This window comes from Mytilus galloprovincialis, chromosome 1 (assembly GCF_965363235.1).
Source record: "Mytilus galloprovincialis chromosome 1, xbMytGall1.hap1.1, whole genome shotgun sequence".
NCBI lineage: Eukaryota > Metazoa > Mollusca > Bivalvia > Mytilida > Mytilidae > Mytilus > Mytilus galloprovincialis.
In genome coordinates this window covers 48889481-48913854 of record NC_134838.1, presented here as the reverse complement: position 1 = coordinate 48913854, position 24374 = coordinate 48889481, and the positions used below count along the sequence as shown (strand labels likewise).

The following is a 24374-nucleotide window of genomic DNA, read 5'->3' as shown; positions in this document are numbered from 1 at the left end:
GTGCATCTTTTAAACATGAGCAACAAGACGGTTGCCACATGTGGAGCAGGATCTGCTTACCCTTTCTGAGCACCTGATATAACCCCCAGTTTTTGGTTGGGTTTGCTTTGCTTAGTCTTTATTTTACTATGTTGCGTGTACTATTGTTTGTATGTGTCTTTTTCTTTTTTTGGCATGGCGTTTTCAGTTTACAATTTATGAGTTTGAATGTCCCTCTGGTATCTTTCACCCATCTTTAAGCTCGCAATTTCAAATATATATCAACACTGCAAATTACCAATATTCATTTTGCTTTTTTTAGACAAAATTTAACCTTACAAAATCTTTGTAACACAATTATACATTGTTAATATTTCATTTAATCACTTATTATTCCTTCACACATCTCCTTTGTGGTAAACTCATTTCCTTCAAATAACATCTTAAAAAGTAATTCTGATAATTAAGTTTCTAATTATGTACACTCCAATAAATAAGGTATTCTGCATTAATGACTATACAGTGCACAATTAATGAAGTGGTTTTGCTTTGATATAGGGAATATAACAGTTCATGAAGTGCTAATAAGACAAGATGACATATTTCTGATTTGTTTGAAAGTTTACACCTAACCAAGGTGAATCAAATGAAAGTTGGACAACAAATCAAGGCACAAATGATGACAAATTAACATATAGGTTAAAACTATCAAAACCTCTGCAAATTCCTTTAGTAGGGTGAAATGAGATAACTGATATTTTTTCTGAAAATCATGCAGTTAAAACAAAAAGTCAATAAACATTTAAATGACTTTTTAACAATTTCACATCACATATGAGTTCTTCATGTCAGATTTAAAATAAATAGTTTTTGTCTCCACAAACTACTAATGGCTGCTCAAAACCTGGAAACTTCTAGAGCACATCAATGTCATAAATTATACTTGTAGTGAATACATTTCAGATCGTAATCGGGAGTAGATGGGTAATGCTTCCACTGGACCTGTAAAATAGAAATTTATTATTAAATTAGCCGACTTTATTTGGTCCTTTATAGTTTGCTGTTTGGTTTGAGCCATGGCTGTGTGTTTGAAGGCCATACTTTGACCAATATACGTGAGATGTCTCATTGTCACTCATACCACATCTTCTTATTTCTATTAACAATACAAATAATTATACAATATCCAAATTTTCTACCATGTGACTTCTCCATTACTGTAAATTCAAAAATTATTGCGATTTTGTCATTTTAGACTAAAATGCGATTTTAATTTTTGCAATATTGAGAAAGTTCATTAATAGTTCATATAAAAAATTTCAAAATGCGAATTTAAATTATTGCGATTATAACCCTGTCACATTTTTCGCAATTATAAAAACATCGCAATAATTTCTGAATTTACAGTGATTAATTCTTTTGTATTTTTTAATAATACTCTTCTACTGAACTATTTATCTTGTAATACATGACCTGTCATGAAAAGATGGATTAGATTCTTGTTTTTCCTTTCGGAAAAAAAAAAATTGTACAGGAAGAATTTTTTTAATATTGTACTTCAAGATGGTTTGCTTTCTAACAAAGAGAAATATTAATCATAAACTAAGAGACTTACACATGCTTATTTCTCAAAATTAACCCTGAATATTATAATCAAAACAGCAGAATCATCTTAATCTATTGTTGCAAAAATAAACATTCCCCTAGCTATGATATCATGTTAACAACTTTTGACTTGTGACATGTGTCACATATAACATGTCACATATAAAATGACATTTGAAAATACATGGAGGTACATACACTATCCACCAAATAAATAGATCCTAAGAATAATTCTGCAAGAGATAGACTTATTGATGAGTATGGAAGAAATGCAATTTTCATTTAAAACTGTGGTCAGTACATCTAGACAAGATCCTGGTCTTATATACAATTCTGTTCTAACTTTTTTTTGTGTATAGAGTTGATGTCTTGGCTTCCCAAATAACTTAACTACAGCATAGCAGTGTCTCTCATTAAATAAATAAATTTTTTTTTTTAACTTTTTACCAATGTATCCCACCATTGTAAAGTCTGGTCTCTATAAATAAGTGATACATACCTACTGCAGCCACTGCTGGACATTTGTCATACAAATATTTGGTACACACACTCTTCAATACTCTAGTATCAACAGCCTATAAAATAAAAGTATAATCTATATTATTGTATAGCAATATAATATTCCCCCCAGAAAGTAACCAAAAATTAGCGTGCAATAAATTCTTATATTGCACTAGTGCAATAAATCTTCAAAATTCATGATGTCATCAACGACAAAATCTTAGTTTAAACAAATTTTTACTTTCAAATATTATATTGCTATACAATAAAAGTGTTATTGCATGAATATTGGGGAATATTATCCCTCGTAGAACATATATTGCACTCGCAAGCTCGTGCAATATAAAGTTCTACTCGGGACAATATTCCCCAATATTCATGCAATAACCCTATAGTACTGGAGAGGAAAGAAAATGTTTATATTGTTTTCATCTTTGATTACAAATGAAGACAATAATCCATTATGAATTTATAATACTAGCAATAATACAAAATAAGGATTCAGAGGCAGAGGCTTTAAAGCAGAACAAACAAACAACTGGAAACTAGGAATATAATAGGGAAATGGAAAAAAAAACCAAATTATTAACAGTTAATAACTAAACAAGCTGTAGAAAACTTTAGTTACATCATTTTATTTTTTCTTGGTGTATGAACTTAAAATAGGTAGATGTGTGTAAGCTCATTTTCATTACTAAGAATCATTTTCTGTGATATTCTTTGTGCTTTCATTCTTTTAAACATTTTCAGGTACCTAAACATCATGCTACTGTAGCTTTCTTTGTTAAATTAGAATATGACTGTGAATCAATGTGAAATGTTTTTCAGTATTAGCCTAATGTATATGCATGCTTTCTTTTTTGCATTATTTTGTTACTTACATCAATTCTAGCTTCTATTTCACTAAATGGTATTCTTCTGCCATAACATAACATCTGTCTGAAAATTTAAAAAAAAAAAGACAAACAATCAGAAAACAGTACATTATTGCAAATGTTTATAAAATACTACAAATTCAATCATACAAAAAAATCAAAGAATGTGTCCCTAAGACATGGATGTGTGACCCTGGACAATACTTAAAAAACAGACAGAACCAATGCCATGTAAGAAATGGTATCAAAAGTCTATGAGTAAATGCCATGTAACTATTTATTTGTAACATATTTCAGCCTATCAAATTGGCAAGGAAAAAGTACAATACATTTGAATAAAACCTTTTAATTTATCAATTTAGGTTTTTGGTTTTTTTCTTGTTTAAAATGTAATGTTTCAAACCTAATCATATTATCCTTTGACTTTAAACAAAGACACATTGTTTCTATCAATCAGGTCACAATATCCCCAATATCTATCATTGATTTCAAAACATAAGATGAACTCACTTTGTTTGAACTCACACTGTTCAAACAGTTAATAAACAACAGGGTCAAAATCCATGGTGAAATTTTTCAACAATATTCATGACAAAAACATGCGGATTTTATATATCTGTGCTTTATATTAGAGGCAATTTCTTAAATTATGCAATTCGGTAAAAAGAGTTCCAAGGTGAAGAATAGCTTAACTTGCTTTACATCTATATCTTAGGTTTCAAATTTAAAATCAGGATTGCTATTAATTAATATGAATCATAAAGGAAAATGATTGAAACAACAATTAATCCAACATAATAATCTTATCTAACAGTACCTTCCAATATCTTCACATGCTGGTGTAGAACCATCTAATTGTAATAGCATATTTGTTTTTAATAGTCTCTTTGCTCTTTCTAATTCAACTGGGCTAATTTTTCGTCTACACAATCTCATCCTAATGAAGAAGAAAATGATAAAATACATGTACATGTAATTCAATATCTTTCACATCTACAATTACGGAAATTTCTATGTGAACTGTTATTATTATCATTATTTGCTATATATGTTTTATAAATGAAGCACACATTTAATATTGTACACCTCACTTTTACCATTTAATGGATCCAACTTAATCATTGTACAGAAATTCCTGACAACTTTTTAGAACCTTATTGTTGCAACAAAGACAGACAAGACTATATCCTTCCTTCGTTGTTGTTTTTACCTTTTGTGTGGTCTATTGTAATGTCCAATATTTTTTTAAATTTCTGTTATCCTTTTATTTATCATTATTATACATAAAGAAAGAAAGAATAGTATTTTTCTTACATTTCAAGAAATAAGCAGACAAACCAGAGTCTAAATAGATTTATGAGCACTGATTTTTTTTTTAAACTCTGCTATCATATCTTTTAATTTACACTCAAATCCATTAAATGGAGTATATATTGACTCGAAAACACCTACACAGGTACAATCATATTTAATTTATATCTTAGTGTATTGATTATGACATTTCAAAAATTATGTCTTTTTTAAAAAAATCAACTGATTTACCAGATCTACATCTAACCCTGGTAACATACATATCAATCTTAATTCAAGTAGGTACAAAGAAACATACCATTCTCTCTGTACAGCGGTCATCATACCCTCTACTTGTTCTCTGGCACAAACAAAGTACATTCCCCTGAAATAGAAAATCAATTCATTCATAACAAGAATATGTGTGGCTCAGTTTTTTAATAGTTATCTGGAATAGATGCAAGCAGTATTATAATTGTAATATGTATTCCTTTTAAATTGCAATCTTGTAATTCACTCAGCAAATGGACATACAGACTGAAAACTACATGTCCCCTGCTACCTTGTCCATTAAAACCTGTAAGTATAGTGCTGTTTGGTATAAGTTTATCAGCTTGGTAATTAAATCATACTTTAATTTTCATAAAATAAAAAACTTTATGTACACAAAGACATGGATTTTATTGAAAACCAATGGTGCACTTTCTGTATTCCATTTTTTTTCAAGTTTTTTTTCTAACCAATTCTTAGTCTATTCAACTTCAAATTACCCCCTTCTCAAAGTCCCATCAAAAAAATTTACTCTCTTTCTGCAAAGCTTTAGTGGTCAAATTAACAACTGACATGTCCTTAACAATAAGATCATCTTACCATAGTCCTGTATCTGTGTAGCATGTATTAAAGGATTGGAAACTATGACAAAGGTTCATAGATGCACTTTGTGATGCCAGTTGGCTAGCCATATTGGCTCCAGCTCCAAAGGATCTATCCCAGCTGCCAATTAAAGTATTAGCAACCATTAATGCAATATTATCTGGATTAGTCCAACCACATCCTTCTACAGCTATTGCTACGTGAGCTAAAGGCATGGTATCATCTCTGACACGAACCTGTCAAAAACATTCATTGTTATTTGTGTAATATTTAAAGGCAAATATTTCAGGCATATCCAGGGAAAAATACAAATTTAACATAAAGAGATTGTAAGAATGAAGGAACAGAATCATGAAATAGAAATAGGAAAACTAACACTTTAAGTTTAGATTTTAAATAAATCTGAGGACTTTAATTTAAAATATTTTATTTAAAATAGTATGATTGATTAGGAGTTTTTGGATAACTATTCATCCATATTTTTACAAAATCTAATACATGCATTACCAATCTCTAGGGATTAAATTGAGGTCACATGAATATAGATTCAATAAGGTCAAATTATTTATTTACAAGTGAATAATTCATCAGCAATGTTTCATAGCTTATTTTGACAAAATTGAACTAACCCACTTGTTAAAGTGAATTATTATTTCACTATTTCACTTTCATTAATGACTGAACAAACAAAAATCATATTTAATTTTATTTTTTATATCTTGTAGCTAATGCCCCTTTCATGGTTCGTTGCTGAATAGTTTGATTGCATTTGTTGTTTGAGGGTTAATTTGCATAAGATATCATATGATCTTAGGGACGACATCAAAAGTGCAATGAAGGATAAAAAAACTTAATTCACATAGTTTTTTCGCTGACCCCCCCCCCCCCCCCTCCTCTTAACTTAATTTGGGAAAAATTGATTGACCAATAGGGATATATGTAAAATCGATTTTAGATTAACAAAACTTGCAGCAATGTTGACCCCCCACCCCCAAACTATTTGATTTAAGTTTTTTATCCTACAGCGATCTTTTGATGTCGTTCCTTATTCAATGAATATCTAATTCTTATCTACATCTCTTACTTCACTTCCTGTGAATCTACAGGTTTCTGTAGTAGGAATTTTTCCTTCATAACCAGCACCTAGATTACCAAAATACTGCTGGGCAGTTTTAACCAACTCGTCATGGTCAACACCTACACAATAAATATATATAATTATTATATAATTGCTTTTGTCATGCATATCAAACAACCTCATAAGAATATAAAATTCTATAAAAAAACAACAATTCTTTTATACCATTTAAAAACTATTGATCATATCATATCAACCATACTTATTTCTATAAAAGAAAACCAAGATAATTTTATGTAAACCAGAACTAACAATTAATTGTTTTCATTTGTTCAAAAAACAGGAAGAATTGTAATATGAACTCAATCTAAAATTCTTGAAAATGTTAATATACTGTTTGTGTCCGGTTAACAGGGTTTCCGCTGGCGGTCGCCATTTTCGCAATTTGCGAAAAAATAATAATTGTGGCGATAAAAATTCGTCATTTGCGAAAGAATTTGGCGAAAGAAATATATAGAACGATTTATTTTCCTCCATCTTGTTTATTTACTTTTTTCGAGTTTCTCGGACTTTACCCGATCAGACAATACTCGGAATTCACCTTGACCTCATTAAGATTTGGACAGGAAATCAATAATCAGCTGATTGCATTTTATAGCTATCGACAACAAAGGACTAATTAATAAAGGTGTTGATTGAATTGTTTGACAAAATGATATGGTTAAATGGCTTCCGCTAAATGTCCCTAGCCTGGGATCCGGCCCAATCTAGCTGCGCGTCGTAAGGGCCAGGTGGGGAACAAATACCATGTGATCGATTCAGTGCCAGTTGACTCTGAATCTAAAGTGAGGCTGAATAAATATTTGCATAAATTTTGATGTTTGATGTAAACCAGCACAATTGGAATCCAATTGACACCTTGGACATGTGAAATCTTAAACTTTTAACTTTCTCACCAGGCGATTGCTGATAAGAATTAACCCTTTTCTGTTTAGTAATTATCATCACACTACTAATTAGATATGATAACACTATACATCAATTCATAAAGAAAAATAATTACAGTCTAATTTTTACTAATTGGTGTTAAACAAGAATTGATTGGATACAGATGTAAAACAAACATTGAGGACAAAATTAGTATTAACCAATCACTGACAGGCAGTACATTGATACACGCCTGGCTATACTGACAAGATTAGCCAGGACCCCAGGCTATAAATGTCCCATACAGAATTTATTTACGACTTTGCGACGCACGTGTTTGAAGCAAACTTTTGACGTCTCCTCTCCTTTTAAAGATAGTTTAGAAAAGAAAGCTGTTGTTGTTACGAAACATTTTCAAAAGCAAGAAAAATCTCCGATTCAAAACTTTAATTATCCTTTGACTTTAATATAGGTAAATGATTAGGGAGACTACTTTAAAGTCGTTTGAGTGACACGTGTGTTTCAAGCATAGTTTTAGTCTCAACTTTTTCATTTACGATGGTCAAGAAAAGAAAACTGTCGTTATGAAGAAATCTATTCAAAAGGTTGGGAACAACCCCTCGAATGAGAGTAGCCCTTCAATGTTATGACTACACATGAAATGAGGGATCAAAATATCATGTGAATACAGTGATAAAAGCTTTTGTTTTGTTGTAAAAACCAATTAGTACAAAAGGGCACATCAATATTTTTCTTTTAAAGAAACTTTCCCTACGAACTATACTGGTATTAAATAATCAAAATATGTCCATTAATTTTGTTGTATTCCAGGACTTATATCTTCTTTATTATTAAAAGTATATTTAGAAAAGTTGTTTAAAATACAATGAATATTTTTCCCTTTTATGTTAAAAACAAAATCTGTTGTTTTAAAGTAAATGTTTAGTGTTTATTCATTAAATGTAGACTCTAAAATAAGTTTGACAGAATAATCATAGACACAACGGGGCAAAATCACCTTATTAAGGTAAAAAGGGGGGGGGGTAAGAAAAAAAGGTAAATTTTAAACGAAAAATATAGTTATGTTACTTGGCGAAAAAAATAATAAAGTGGCGAAAAATATATTGTTTTGGCGAAAGAGGTGGCGAAAAAAATAATTGACCCAGGGGAAACCCTGGGTTAATGCAAATAACATTTATAGTTGGTTTTTTTCATGTCCAGAAGGTTGTCTGTGATTTCTCTAAAACTGTACTTTGCTAAAGCACAGACTTAAAAGTGGACCTAATTCAGGAGACAATATAATAAATTAATAAGATACAGATCAGACAATAGTTTAGTTCAAATATTTTAAGACAAAATAAATACATACCTCCAGCTCCAGCCAGAACTATTCTGGGACCTTTGTAATGATTTCCAATGTACTCTAGTAAGTCATTTCTGTTGATGGTCCTGTTTGGGGAATATAAAATAAATTAATTAATCATATCTTGTATCATGCATTTCATAAAATATTTACAAACCTACAATAGGTATTATAAAGACTGATTGATTGATTATTACAGTTTAATGCCAATTTCAGCACTCTTGGCTTTAACATGGTAAAAAGTATTGTTGGAGGAAACCAGAGAACCTTGATCAATCCTACTTGGCCTGTATTAAAAAAGAACATACATACCTAGGACAAAGTCCCACTCCCACAATCTTATGTGTCCATGACCAGTGAACAATGAAATTTGTCACACAAATTAAAAAGTTCACCTAACAAAGAACATGTGTTTTAATTTTCAGGTTGATGTTACCAAAACTTCATGTAAAATTTAAATGTTTTTAAATAATTTCTTGAACCATCTTTGAATAACAGACAGGGTCAAATAAGCTGCATCAAAGTGACTCAAACAGTGGGACTTAATAGACACTCTTTTGATAAAACTCACTCTTTACACTTTCAAGAAATTCAAAATTGTGAACAGCATGTACTGGAATTTTATAATGTTGTTTATTTTGAAAAAAAAAAACTGATAGCATGATTGAAGAGTTACTCACATGATATTTTCTGTTGGTCCTAGAATAGTTCTTCCTAATGGTGTACCTTGATAGGCCACAGCATGGAGATGATCAAACACAACTTCCTGGAGATTGGTTTCTACTTCCTGCAATTATAAATCTAAAAATGTAACTTTAACATCACTGAATTATTGAATACAAAATAAATGGTTTTATGATTGCTTGATTGTATACACCTAAGAATTTGTATGCTGCTAAGCATATCCTAACTGGTAATTGTATGCTGCTAAGCATATCCTAACTGGTAACTCAGTGTATCCGACAACAGGAATTATGTGTCTAACTGATGTAATGAGAGCTCACACATTACAATTCATTGCTGCAATACTGCAGACTTGATATGAAGTCATATGAATTCTGTTAAGTAACAACTGAGAAATCTGTGAAGAAAATTTTAAGTTTATTCATTATACAAAGATTAAAAGTATTGGCTAGCAGGAAGCTTCTGTTTGACAGAACCGAAAAGTTCAAACACTTTTTATCTTGTCGCTGTCAAGCTGCTGACCAAATAGGTAGTAATTCTGTTTAATAGGACTGGAAGAATTGAAAGGTGTTGCTTCTATCTCCTGTTCTTATATATTGTTCTGTAAAATATTAGACAACATACCTGCATTTCTCTAAGAATAACTCCACGTTCTCTTTCTATCTCCTGTTCTCCTAATGTACTGTTCTGTAGGATATCAGACAATATATCAACAGCTGTAAGAAATCATTATAAAACATGTGAGGCTGTCTTAATCATGTTCAAATTATAAACTAGTGAACTACAAAATCAAATTAGGTGTAAATGTTGGATTAAACTGAACCATCTCTGTAGGCCCACTGTAAATAATGTGTGGTGAAAAATTTGAATGGATAAGCTGATCACTGGTTTTAAGTTACTACATAGTCGTTATGTGCTGAGAGTGATTTTATTATATGTTTTTTAGTTAAAGTGTTATATATTTGGCCTTTAAAGTTGTACATACATTATGACATACATAGTACCGTCTTGTTTTGGTTAATATACATGTTGTTTAGAAACTTTGAAATTAACGGTTCGCAAGATATAGAGCGGACATGACCTTTACCATATGAAATGGGGTTGTCAACTGAAACAAAAAAGTTTGACCTTGACCTTTGACCTAGTAATTTGTACATACATTATGACATACTCTCTGGTAATAATTAATATACATGTCAAGTATAAACTTTGAAATCTGACGGTTCTCAAATCTCAAGATATGGAGCAGACTGTGGACACGATCTTTATTATGTGACATGGGGTTGTCAACTTACTTAAACCAAAGTTTTTGACCATGACCTTTGACCCAGGAAGTTGTACATGTTGGTTAATCTTCATGTCAAGTATAAAGAATCAAATAACAACGGTTCTCTATGCATAGAGCAGACAGATGGACGTGCAGACTGATCACTATAGGTCCACCACTAGACAAGGCCCTAATGAAGCCATTCAGTAAGTAACTATGCTTGTTATTATAACTTAACTTTCATCAGAACTTTTTCTAGCAATGTTGGTCATGGTGGGAGTATCAACAAAAAAACTAAATTGTGTCCTTTTTTTAAGGTCTATAAATGACGGCTTCCAACTTAACTAAGGCCAACATTAAAAATATCTTTGTTTCCCTCCCCCTACTGAAGTTTTCAGGGTATGGGTAGGTAAGTAGGCAAATTATTTTATTTTATTCCTTGATATCATTTTCTAATAAAGTAAGAAACTTCCAGCTATTTTAACTGGCCCTTCAAAATTGAGAAAAAATTACTCCTTGAAATTGCAGTAATATGTTTACACTTTAAAAACAACTACATGCATTATCAACATTTCTCTAATTCTATGGAAAAATATCCCTTTCAGAACCTGTTGTATAAAAAAAATTTAATCAACGTGTGGTTGCTGGTGATCTCAGAAGATGATTGGCCGAGTCAAATGGTCATAACCTTTCTCAACTGCCTGAAATGACAGTGTTAATGAAATTGACAACTTCGTGGAAAGTGGAAGGCACTCGAAGGGGATTTTGGTTTAAAAAAAAGGAAATTTATCTTTTAATTATTAGAGAAACAGATTATTACATAGTAACGTGTGGATTATCGGATTTATCCAATCTCGATAGTTAAATTATAAATTTTAAAGTCCTCGCCGAGGCTTGGACTTTAAAATTGATAATTTAACTATCTCGATTGGATAAATTCGATAATCCACTTGTATCAATGTAATAGTTATATTTATCACTGTCAGATAAAGTAAATTTATACTGTCACATTGTATTGGATTCTGACATTAAAAACTTTCTATATAAAATATTTTCTGCTTTTTCTTTCTTTTCCATATATCTTTTGGTTTTCAATTCTAGTGTTTATATTTCATAACCATAGATGTATTTTGCATTACCCTTATCGGAATTGGACCTGATAATGTAATTATCTTCATGGCATCCATTGTTTTTTAATGTTGTTTATGTCAGTCAGATACGATTTTACTCGAATTTACACATTACTTGTCGGCGATTTTCTGTATAAAGCTAGCGGTTGAACAAAATGAACATCTCTGTCATGAAAAATAAAGATCAAAATAAGTTTTGAGATAAGTTTATTTGGAGACTTTGGTGAAAAAGGTTTGCAAAGTTATTTTTTATTTCCTTAGGTCCGTTGGGCATAGCTAGTAACCAACTGTAAAGTCCGATTGCAAAACTGGAAGGTCCCGGACCTCGGACCACTGCTAATTTGGACACCTGCTTGCTGATACACAAATAGTGTGACCAGCCATGTTTATTTTTCTTGTTTACCTATCATTTAGGCGCTTCAATGCAAAGATGCCCTGAATTAAAACGCTCCTGGACTACAGCTTCGGAAAGGTATCACCAAAAACCAAAATGAAAAAAAAATATTGAACACAAACGGCCTATAAAATTTTTCGGGTCGCAGCGATTTTACTGGGTCGGTCGGGGGAGGGGAAACAAACAATATTTTATTTTAGGCCTAGTGACCTCAAAATTAAAATAACTGTTTTCCCCTAGTTGGGCTTAAATTAAAATATTGTTTGTTTGCCCTTTACCGACCGACCCTATAAATTTGTTCCGCCTGAAAATCTTTTATTTGTATTTACCAGCAAGATTTTATTTTATTCTATTTTTTCGTTCCTACCAAAAATCATATATTTGTATTTCCCACTCAAAACTTTTTTTCCGGAATCCTTGGGTTTTATCTTTACCGTATAAGGTCTAGTCCGTTTGGTATCAGGTGAGCGTTTGACATGAACACTTGCATTTAGAGTTTCAAAGCATTTGTTTGAAATCATTGTTGAAAGCTTTGAAATCATGATATGACGAACGTTACTCTGTGTTTTTATACTTGAAGAGCAGGGTTCATTCAAAAAAATGTTCGTCCTATGAAGGGATGGCCTTTGGTGATCCGTAGATCGGGACGATTATGTTAACGATGCCTTCGACCAGCATTATATATATTATTTATATCTGACATGAACCAAAGGTCTGTAAAGTGGAGAATAATTGGCAGTAAAATCGCCAAGTTTTTCCATACAGATCATTTATAAATGCGATGTCAGTTGAGTTTCAAGTCTAGGAGCACTTTTATTGGAAACACAGGCACACACGAAAATTTAAACACTCTAGGGACTTTTTCAAATAGTATAAGTCTGCCCCGACATATTTTACCAGGATTACTGTATGAATTAATTTTTCCTAACTCTGATGGCCATTTCTTCTCTTCTTAAATCTATTGGTAATGTTCCACTAAGTACTTCTATAAATGCCTCAAGAGATGAGTGAGATGGTATTTTTTTTTTCAAAACTTCCTGGGACTATTATAAATACTAATAGCCCCAGAAACTTATTAGCAAAAGCATACTTAAACAAAAGCAATACAAACAAAAATGACATGATGCAGATTTTGTATCTACAAAATAAAATAGTATACCTACCTGCCTACCCATTACAAAAAATGTACCGAGCCAAGTTATTTTTTGGGAAAGAAAAATAAAATATTCTACCTACCTACTTACCCTGTTTCGGAAAAGGGCAAACAAACAATATTTTAATTTAGGCTTTCGATATTAAGGATATGATTAATAGTTCAAAAGGTAATTTTTCCAGGAATGAAACTTCTTTTACCTCCATTTCAGTTTACTTACTGGCACTGTACGTGACACACAGGTAAACAAATTAAATAGATCATATATTTTTCCTTGGTGCAATTTGAAGCTAATCATTTCATCTTCATTTCCATTTTTAAAACTTCTTCACTCGTACAAACCTTTATTTACATCTTTTGAAAATGATTTCGCATAATACACAGTCTGTTCCCTTGAGGTATATGCATTTAAATGTGCACCCATATTTTCTACTTCAAGCTCTAAATCTGTCTGTGATCTTTTCTGTGTTCCCTGAAATAAATCACATACATAAATGTAGGAAGAATCTTTATTGATTAAATTCACATACCCTAAGCATGTGACCCTAAATAATAAATCTGAGATATTATATCAATAGTCAATTATATAGTCTTATTTTCTGATTGACAATCTTTGTTAAGATACCTAATACAAATTTGAGGATATGATAAACAAAAAAGGCCCTATGCCCACAACAAGTTTTTAGAAGCCCATTTTTCATTTGGAGGTGACAATATGCTGTCTTTTAGTGTAACTTTTGTATTTAAACATTTTATCCACTTGCAAAGTTTGTCAGTAAATCCAGCAGGCCTGAAGAGTTTTTTGTAGATAAGCATCTGTTTCATTTTAATTTGTTTTTATATCCTGTTCTGTATTATGACTGCAGAATTCATGTCACAGGTTGACCCAAAGCTATCACTGTAACTTCTGTAAAACTTACCTTGAATGCCATGTGTTCAAGAAAATGAGCTGTTCCATTGTTCTTTGCATTTTCAAACCTACTCCCAGCATCAATCCACAATCCAACCTAAAATTATTGGAAAAAGGTTAAAGCTATAGACTGTTTTCTTTTTACAATATAATATATGCTAATTTGAACAAAATAAAAAATAATAAAACCCCTCTTCTCTATCTTCATCATATGTCCCAGAACATGTGCAACATCCTCAGACTTTTCTCTCAATGTTATATCAATTTATTTTCTTAAATCATTGAATTTTGAACAACCAAGATCTACAGTTTACTGTGCTAAAAGACAATACCAATTTGACTTTACCAATTGCACATTTGAGTAATTGATAGATAACCATTCATCAAAAATGCAAGAACCAAAAGATAAGAAAGCAATGGTTATAATCATGATGATACAATGTCATGATACAGTAGTATGGTTTAAGTTCTGACCAATTTTTCTGTATTTGATTCACAAAAACATGATTGATAAATTGGTTGGTGGTGTTTAACATGTATAACGTCTGTCCCTTAATACTTGATCCCGCAATGTGTTCATTTTCACATTTTCATTATAAATGTTCGTTAAAATTGTCAAGTTGTTGATCACAGCTGAGATTTTGCTAAAGATGTTAACGATGGAAATTATGAATGAGAGTATTTGTAGTTGAAAAATTAAAATAAACTTTTATTAAAGATATTGAGGAGTGATTTATTTTAATAGAAAGTGAAAAAATTTTGTTTGCAAGGTAAATTTATCTCAAACTGTCATGTTTTTAGAAATAAAATGATCATTGAACATCGATCATGAATCTGTGCGTCGAGAAATATGCAACAATATACCAGGGTACGGAATCGATGCAGCTTTCTGTATAATGTCACCAGTAAATAATTTCAATGGTCTTAACTTTATATCTACCTGCCAAAGATAGGTTTTAAAAATAATACACACGAAAGCGTAATGACCATTGTCAAACTATGGAAACTGGTCAGCTGTTCATTAAAACTTTTTTCTTTTAAAAAGTTGTATTTACCAAAATTCCTAACCATATTCTATTTAATTAATTCTGAATGAACATTTTCCCTGCAGATAACAAAGGGGTGACTTCTAAGCAATAGGCAGATGATGGAAGTAAAAGTTTTTTTTCAGACCAATGACTTCCTAACTCGAATAATTCAAGCCCTTTCCGTGTCCGATTTTCTCCCACACGAGGGCTTGAACTCCTTATGATCATTGGCCGCGTCGCCTGCTCTCTGTGAGAGAGAGCCAATCAGTGGCGATCAGGATATGAGTCTGCGCAACTCTCTTGAAATTGTCTTACCAAACACGTGTGTTCAATTAACACAAATCCGATAATAATTAATTAACATCAATTAACATCAGTTTACATCATTTATCATCAATTAACATCCGGAACTCCTCCTTCTTTAGCTGCCAATTTAAATCAAAATTCCCATATTGCAAAGCAGTGTGAATTTTCCGGTTGACGGTCTTGATCGAGGAAGACGTTCAGGCGTTACTGTAGCCTTCGTAGATCAGCGGAATATAACGACTGAATTATTCGGGTAAATGACTTCCAAAGAAAAGGGAATACACCTTCGTCTTCACTGTCAGTATAAGCAGATGTCATTGATTCTTTAAAACAACCGAGCTAAAGTTTTAGCAAGTGATAACAGCAAGCACCATGTTTCTGGTTTCAATGACAAGTGGCTGACTGAGTTTTCATGGCCAAGAAATGTAAAAGAGGGTATAAGCAAAAGTTATTGTGAGAGGGGTTTTCAACCCTAAAGAGGATAAAGTTGAGGAACAGACTGTCCAACAAAATAACACTATCTTGAAACAATCCAACAAAATAACACTATCTTAAAACAGTATCCCTAGAAGGAGCAGAGAGTCATTATTATACAGAGATGAATATTTATATTTTGACTTCTTTTAATTGACTAAATATAAATAACTTTTGTGTTTAAAATCAATTTATTTCATATATATATATTTTTGTAATTCATTAATACTCTGCATTATTAAACACATAACACAAAGCATTATATTTTCTTTGCATGTCATGTTGATAACTGATTGCTTCAGATCACAAAAGTTCACTCTAAAAAAAGAGTTACGCGCCCTTGATTTTTGCGCCTTAAAAAAATCCTGGAGAGAACACTGACTTGGATTAATCATGGCTCACAGTTGAGGAAGCTGAAGTACAAAAAAAATGTACCTGGATAAAAAAAAATCTTGAAAGGAAAAATGGCCACCCAAGTAATTGAAGATAAAGTACAACATATTTTCCCAAATTACATGTAAAGAGAAGTTTAAAATTGGCAATCTAAGTATTAACAGATAACTGTAGATGAACTTCTTAAATCAGAAGGCCAACAAAGCCCAGTAGAATAAAGAACTTACAGTACAAGTAGGTATCCCAGAGTCTTCTGTTGCCACTCTTACACCATTATCTAAAGTTGTAACTCTGGTTTCTGGTAAATTTTCAATAGTACTTTCATATGTTGCTGCTTTTGCTGATTGACATCTTACTACTCTTGTCCCAGTCTGCAAAAATGGAACAATACAATAAGGTAACTGGTTGTTCAAATCATTTGTCAGTGTATTACTAATTTTCTATATACACCGAGTTGTAACTATTAAGGTCATGATTTTGTGTATTCATTTTAACAACATATGTGTAATACAGTGTCTTCCCTAGAAAAATTTTGATGCATGGTGGGTCTAATGTGAATTTGCAATGCGGAACGCAGCGTTGTTTTGTAGGATTATTTTTTTTACACTAGTGAAATGAATTATACAATGTCCGTTTAAAAACTTCACATAAATCTGCAATACAGTCAGGAACAACACTTAGCATTTTCTCCAAAGGCCAGCCTGGATCCAAAAGTTTTTTTCAAGGGCCCTGTAGAATTATTTTAGGCTCTACCAGGTTTGTTTTTACTACAGGTACATACTTATTAAGTCTTGAATGTTCTTATATAAAAGCCAATAATATGTTTGAAATACCTTATACATGTAGCTAATGTTTCTGATTATGATGTAAATAATAAAGGAATTAAAACAAGAGGCTCTCAAGAGCCTGAATCGCTCACCTTAATTCTTTTGGTTAAATCTCTCATCAATGATTATTTTGGCTTTTCAATTTATTTAAATGTTTTTTGGATCGTCCTATTTTCTTCAAAAGCCAAAAAAAATAATCATTTTCTCCTATGTTCTATTTTAGCCATAGGAGCTATGTTTCTTGACATACAAGGAAATAAAATATAAAATTTATACTAGATACTCTGAAACTCATTTAGCCTAAGTTTGGCTGAAATTGATACAGCAGTTTCAAAGGAGAAGATTTTTTAAAGTAAGTCAACATGATGAACAAATTGTGAAAAAAGTCTTTAAAGGGCAATAACTCCTTAAGGGGTCAATTGACAATTTTGGTCAAATTGACTTAATTGAAGATCTTACTTTGCTGAACATTATTGCTGTTTACAGTTTATTTCTATCTATAATTATATTCAAGATAATAAACAAAAACAGCAAAATTTCCTTAAAATTATCAATTCAGGGGCAGCAACCCAACAACAGGTTGTCTGATTCATCTGAAAATTTCAGGGCAGATAGAAATTGACCAGATAAACAACATATCCAACCTCAGATTTGCTCTAAATGCTTTGGTTTTTGAGTTATAAGCCAAAAACTGCATTTGACCCCTATGTTCTATTTTTAGCAATGGCGACCATGTTTGTTGATAGATCATAACTTCGGATACAATTTACAAACTAGATACCCTAAGGAACATTCAGTTAAAGTTTGGAAGTATTTGGCCCAGTAGTTTCAGAGGAGAAGATTTTTGTAAAAGATTACTAAGATTTACGAAAAATGGTTAAAAATTGACTATAAAGGGCAATAACTCCTAAAGGGGTCAACTGACCATTTCCGTCATGTTGACTTATTTGTAAATCTTACTTTGCTGAACATTATTCCTGTTTACAGTTTATCTCTATCTATAATAATATTCAAGATAATAACCAAAAACAGCAAAATTTCCTTAAAATTACCAATTCAGGGGCAGCAACCCAACAACAGGTTGTCTGATTCATCTGAAAATTTCAGGGCAGATAGATCTTGACCTGATAAACAATATTACCCACCTCAGATTTGCTCTAAATGCTTTGGTTTTTGAGTTATAAGCCAAAAACTGCATTTGACCCCTATGTTCTATTTTTAGCAATGGCGACCATGTTTGTTGATAGATCATAACTTCGGATACAGTTTACAAACTAGATACCCTAAGGAACATTCAATTAAAGTTTGGAAGTATTTGGCCCAGTAGTTTCAGAGGAGAAGATTTTTGTAAAAGATTACTAAGATTTACGAAAAATGGTTAAAAATTGACTATAAAGGGCAATAACTCCTAAAGGGGTCAACTGACCATTTCCGTCATGTTGACTTATTTGTAAATCTTACTTTGCTGAACATTATTCCTGTTTACAGTTTATCTCTATCTATAATAATATTCAAGATAATAACCAAAAACAGCAAAATTTCCTTGAAATTACCAATTCAGGGGCAGTAACCCAACAACGGGTTGTCTGATTCATCTGAAAATTTCAGGGCAGATAGATCTTGACCTGATAAACAATATTACCCCATGTCAGATTTGCTCTAAATGCTTTGGTTTTTGAGTTATAAGCCAAAAACTGCATTTGACCCCTATGTTCTATTTTTAGCAATGGCGACCATGTTTGTTGATAGATCATAACTTCGGATACAATTTATAAATTAGATACCCTAAGGAACATTCAGTTAAAGTTTGAAAGTATTTGGCCCAGTAGTTTCAGAGGAGAAGATTCTTGAAATAGTTTACGACGACAGACGACGACAGACGAAGACGGACGACAGACGACGACGGACGCCAAGTGATGGCATAAGCTCATTTGTCCCTTCGGGACAGGTGAGCTAAAAAACACAGAGTTTTCAGAATTAAAATCCTTTTAACCATGTATTTTCAGACTGGTTAACTTGTATTTGTAATATTATGTCAGTGTTCTCCCCAGGCCCTTAAAGGACCACGGGCCCGCGATGTATAATTTTCCACCGCGGTGGTATCGTTCTTGCCGCGATGTATAATTTTTCTCCGTGGTGCTTAAGTTTTTGGTAAAAAAATCGTAAATCGGTAAAGATTGAGACGACTTGTTCAACTTTCTGTGAGGTTTAAAATTTTACATGAAAATTGACCAGTTCTAACCAGTTTAATCCAGATCTGACAGGTAGATTGTTTACACCACGTGATCGATTTACCTTTTGAGGTTAACCTTGATGATTGGATTTAATCGATGTACATGATTCTTATGTGTTTTAATTAATTAAGAGATCATAATTTTAATAACAGACTTGTGAGGGACAAGCAGACATTTGTTAATGAACTCTATTACGCCAGTCTTGAGTCAAAATAATTTGCCTGTTGGAAATTAAATTGTGGAGTTACTTCCCCTGATTTTTCTTATCACAAATAAATGCTCCTCAAATATAATTTCTCATTGAAAATAAAAATAAATTACAAATTAAATGCAAAATTATATTAGAATGTTACATTCAGGATAAAAACTTTCTTAGAACATACGAACAAAAATGTTTTGAAAATTATTTTTGAGAATCATACTTTTATTGATGCACAGACATATTATATTAAATTAGTAGATTTTTCTCCCTTTGATATATATGACTGTGCCAGGGCTGACAAGCCTACTGCCAAAATTATATCATTTCAATGTAATATAATCCAAAACAGGACTATAGCTAAATATGAAATTGTGGACAGATATATTTCTGTAAGTACTTATATTGTCTGGAACAAAGTATTAACTATAAAAATAATTTGTTGTTGTTTAAAAGAATCAGGTCTAAAACTATGGAAAATAGTTTTTAATCTACTGAAGGTTCTGTATCAAAATTTAATCTTGTTCAAAGTTAATTCACAGTGTAGATACTATTCTGTACGCTATCCGGAAGTCGCGATTTTCGAAGCGAGAACTTTTTGGATCACATTTTAAATTTGATGGGTATACTGAATTAAACGGTAAGTTGATCATCTGTACATTGCTTAATGATTAATTCAGCCGACATCGATATTCTCAAATGGTTTAGAATTAAATTCCGCACATTCATTATTTGTATCTTTGCCTTAATCAAGAGATTTTCAAGTGCATCACTCAGAAAAATCAGTCGGCGAACCTAAAAACAATCTGTTTATCCTCTTAGTGTACAAATTAACGTAAAAACCAGACTTAATTAACTAAATGAAGTATATTTCAAGTGGTGGTAAAAGTTTCAACCAGATCTTTGAACCCAGAAATAAGAAAATTACACTTGTTTGAATTTCTCACTGTACGATCAGTCTCGCTTGTATATTTTAAAACTGTATGATCAGTCTTAATGTCACTGTATTCTAGTGGTGATTTCAAAGTTATTTACGATACATTAGAAGGAGGCATTTTTCTAAATAACACAAATATACTTCAATACATTCACATCCTGAAAACTTATGAAACATTTTTAAGCTTAAAAGGGTGTACTCGACTTTCTAAATTAAGTATAAGGATGTTTAAATGTTGCTAAAATAAGAGGAAGGTTTGATGTATACTAGTATATAAGTTTCAGAAATGTCCTCCGTTATACTTAAAATTGTACAAACACAGATTTAGTTGTTATATAAAAATGCATGTATTTACACACATTCGAGGCCGCACTGTAGCCTACAATTGATCACAGTTTCTTCACTTTGTTTAAGATGTAGAGCTGTCTCTTTGACACTCAATTGTACACCACTTTGTCAAGCTGGGGGTTATAGTGATAAAGAAGTCCGTCTTTCCGTTCGTCCGTTGGAACGGTACAATATGTTTCGCCGGTTTTGTACGCGCATCTCCTCATAAACCACTTTATATACATTGGGGGTTCCGGCCATTTTTAAATGGAGAGGGGTTCAATCCAGAAGAAAAGGGGATTTCAAATATATGTTCCCATACAAATGCATTGATAGTTAAAAAAGGGTTTCAAACTGCCGGATACCCTTTATTTGAATCCGTCATTGATATAACTATTAATTAATTTTATTCGGATTCCTTATCATAAATGATAATGACTGTATTGTGCACCGTCTATTTCGAATTTTAGTAAAAATCTTTTATGGGGTTACTTTATATAAGATACGGACTTGAACATTGCATTATATGGGGCACCTATCAGGTATTTCCAACACCTCCTAAACCAATCATTAAAGTTTTCTGAAATTGCTCCATTTTTACTCGATTAATGCATTATGGACCTTCTATTTCTGTAAACTTACCAAAATTATATCACATGAATTAACCCCCTACGCAAAGCTGTCTTTATCTAATTTTTGTTATTTTAAAAGAGACAAGCTTGATTTATGTTATCATCAATTGGTCAACGGAGGACGGTGTAAATAATTTTTTTTAAAATGTAATAGCTATAAACAGTTCACTGTAACGATACACTATTACAAAGTCCACAAGCGAATCATGTATTACTTTTTAGGCATTTGATTTTAAATAAGACTGATGGAACAAAAATACAATTATTTTACCATCTAAAAAACTCATCTGAAATATATTTGTATTGTCTGATGAAAGTAATTACACGTTATAGTTCCCTGGATAGTTCATAATATCACATATACACGTCTATTCCTTCAAATTGCTGTTGTTTTTTCTTCAAAATCACGACTGGTCATACAGTCAAAAAATCTGAAATCGCTTCTAGAATACAGTCAGTTCTAGACTGATCGTACAGTAATTTATTTTTAGATCCTCAAGGAAAACATATTTTTTATGGGAAATACGAATATTCTACTTAAATACGAAAAGAATATTGAAACAGTATATATTTAACTGTAAACTGATGCAAATATTTGCAATAAAAGATTATTTGCTTTGTACTACGAGAGCAAAATTGTCCATCGATTTCACTTTTTTCTACCAAGTTGATGTGATGCACACGTATATTTATATTCTAATGCATGTTTTTGTTACAGTATCTCATATTTATGATGCTATATATACCTTGACGATGTTCAAAGCACTTTGTAGATATAGGAGTAAACAAATGATGAGAAAAGTTACCGTAGGCAAAATCGTCCTGTTAGCCAGTTGGAAATCATCGCTTCGAAAATCGCGACTTCCGGATAGCGTACAGAATAGTATCTACACTGTGTAATTGTTATGGTGAAATCTAACATGGGGAATGTGTAGTGTAACTACAAGTATCAGGACAAAATGGCTTGATCAAAATATAAGAAGTGACTTTAGTTTAAAAACTAATTGTGCTTTCTTTTATTTATTCTTCAAAGATATTAAAGTATACAAACTGTTTATTGATTTACTTTTTCTACCAATAATTTTCTGACCCAAAGTCCATACAACACAGTACCACAGTTAACAAAACAAAGGCAAAAAGGTAATGACAAAAACTAACAAGAAAAAAATAAGCGACGCAATGTGACACAAAATATTGTAAAATTCATTTCGTCACGCGTTACCCTGGTGCTATCCAAAAATCCTGGGGAGAACACTGATTATGTAAAAAAAACTATAAAAAAAAATAACAGCCCCCCCCCCTTTTTCCATAACCCTAGATGTAGATTATTTTAATACAAGGTATTATCAGTTTCACCCAAAGAAATTATTCATTTTTCATGAATAAATCTTAGCAGTTAATCAAAATGATTTCCAAAATGAAATTCTTACTGTCTACAAATAACAATGAAATGTACATTGTAACTGTTTCCTGTTAAAGGGTTTCCCGAATTTTCCCCGCCAAAAAAGCACATGGCTTTCAACAATTGTAAACAAAGCATTTAATTTGTGATCATGGATTACAGCTTTAAATAATTTAATTTGGATATAGATATTCAACTTAAGGTACAGTCAAGCAATGTTTTTACTTTCATCTGGATTAAAACTAGTTTGAAAGATCAGTTTCAAAAATAAAATAATCTTTGACATTAAAACAACACATCAACAGACGATGTGAATAGTCAGTGACCCATAAATTTTTTGAACTCTGCTACAGAGGTCAAAGTTACATCATGTTTCAACCCAATGATGTGTATTCTCTGTTACAACTAATCAACTGTGTTTGATATATTTCAATAAATTAACGATGTCAAACATATGATTTCAAAACGTAAAACTTATACTGCAAAAGGGTTACTTTTTATATTTCACGGAAGGATATTTGGAAGCTGTGTCAGGCTATAATATTTATCATTACAACAATTTGAACTCCTGATTTCTATTATGTAATCGAAATCTTGAATGTTGTTCTATCTAATCAACGTGGTTGTAAAATTAGAGCGTTGCATCTAATTATTATCAATTATCAGTCCAGTGAGTTTGAAACACCTGTAGAGTTTTGTCACTTGTCACTTCATATTTTAAGATAATACAAATTTCACACATGTGGCATTGCGGCTATGAAAAACGCATGGTGACTGAAATTTTAAGCGTAGCAGTACCGCAATGCATGAATAGCCTAGGGAACACACTGTAATATAGTCAATACCAGTAAGATTATCAGCTGTCATGATTTTGTGTATTCCATTTAACAATATAAGTGTAATTTAGTCAATACCAGTATGATTATCAACTGTCATGATTTTGTGTATTCCGTTTAACAATATATGTGTAATTTAGTCTACATATACACATGATACAGGTATAACATTGAATAAACAAAAATTATATAGAGGGTTTATAAATTTCCAAAACTGTATAACGTACTTTTTACGATGTAATGCACCCATCTGGTTTAGGGAAGTTATCTGAATCCCGTATATAGAAATATTAAACAGGAATGTGTTGAAAAACAAATTACTTATGACTCTAAAAATGTTAATTTGGTGTGTAATGCATTCATGTTTTTGACCTTCAAGGTTCCAAGCACTTTGTTTACTTTCAGAACATAATTCCATGTATGTAACTATTGATTTAGTGGTGTGTGTTGTGTGCAGTGCCTTCATTATTTTGAATTTGTTGCCAGTTAATATGAAATATAGACCTTGAAAGGCTGCAACAAGAGCTTTGTAGGTCGGCTTGCGACAATTTTGAACACCCGAGCAGCCATGTTAAAAATTTGGAGGAAGTGGATTATTGGCATGCGTACAAATCCTTCCGTTTATTGAAGAAAAAAAAGCAACACGTGAACATTAAATTGAATCTCGTTTATTGCATAAAATTTACGATATTCTGAAGCTAATATAAGTATTTTACTATATAGTAGTCTCAGCGTCAGATTAGTGTTGTA

At 31.8% G+C, this 24374-nt stretch overlaps 1 protein-coding gene across 1 annotated transcript; it reads right to left on the bottom strand.

Annotated features, from left to right (window-relative positions):
• Nucleotides 1-776: 776 nt before the first annotated feature.
• On the bottom strand, nucleotides 777-24223 carry LOC143076851 (mitochondrial-processing peptidase subunit beta-like). The gene is made up of 14 exons (XM_076252748.1): nucleotides 24129-24223; nucleotides 16458-16601; nucleotides 14040-14126; nucleotides 13462-13591; nucleotides 9800-9891; nucleotides 9172-9278; nucleotides 8498-8577; nucleotides 6208-6320; nucleotides 5121-5359; nucleotides 4570-4635; nucleotides 3778-3897; nucleotides 2967-3024; nucleotides 2084-2159; nucleotides 777-981 (listed from the first exon to the last, which is right to left on the bottom strand). The coding sequence occupies exons 1-14, from the start codon at nucleotides 24192-24194 to the stop codon at nucleotides 917-919; spliced, it is 1443 nt and encodes a 480-aa protein (XP_076108863.1). The 5' UTR covers nucleotides 24195-24223; the 3' UTR covers nucleotides 777-916.
• Between the last annotated feature and the right edge of the window lie 151 nt (nucleotides 24224-24374).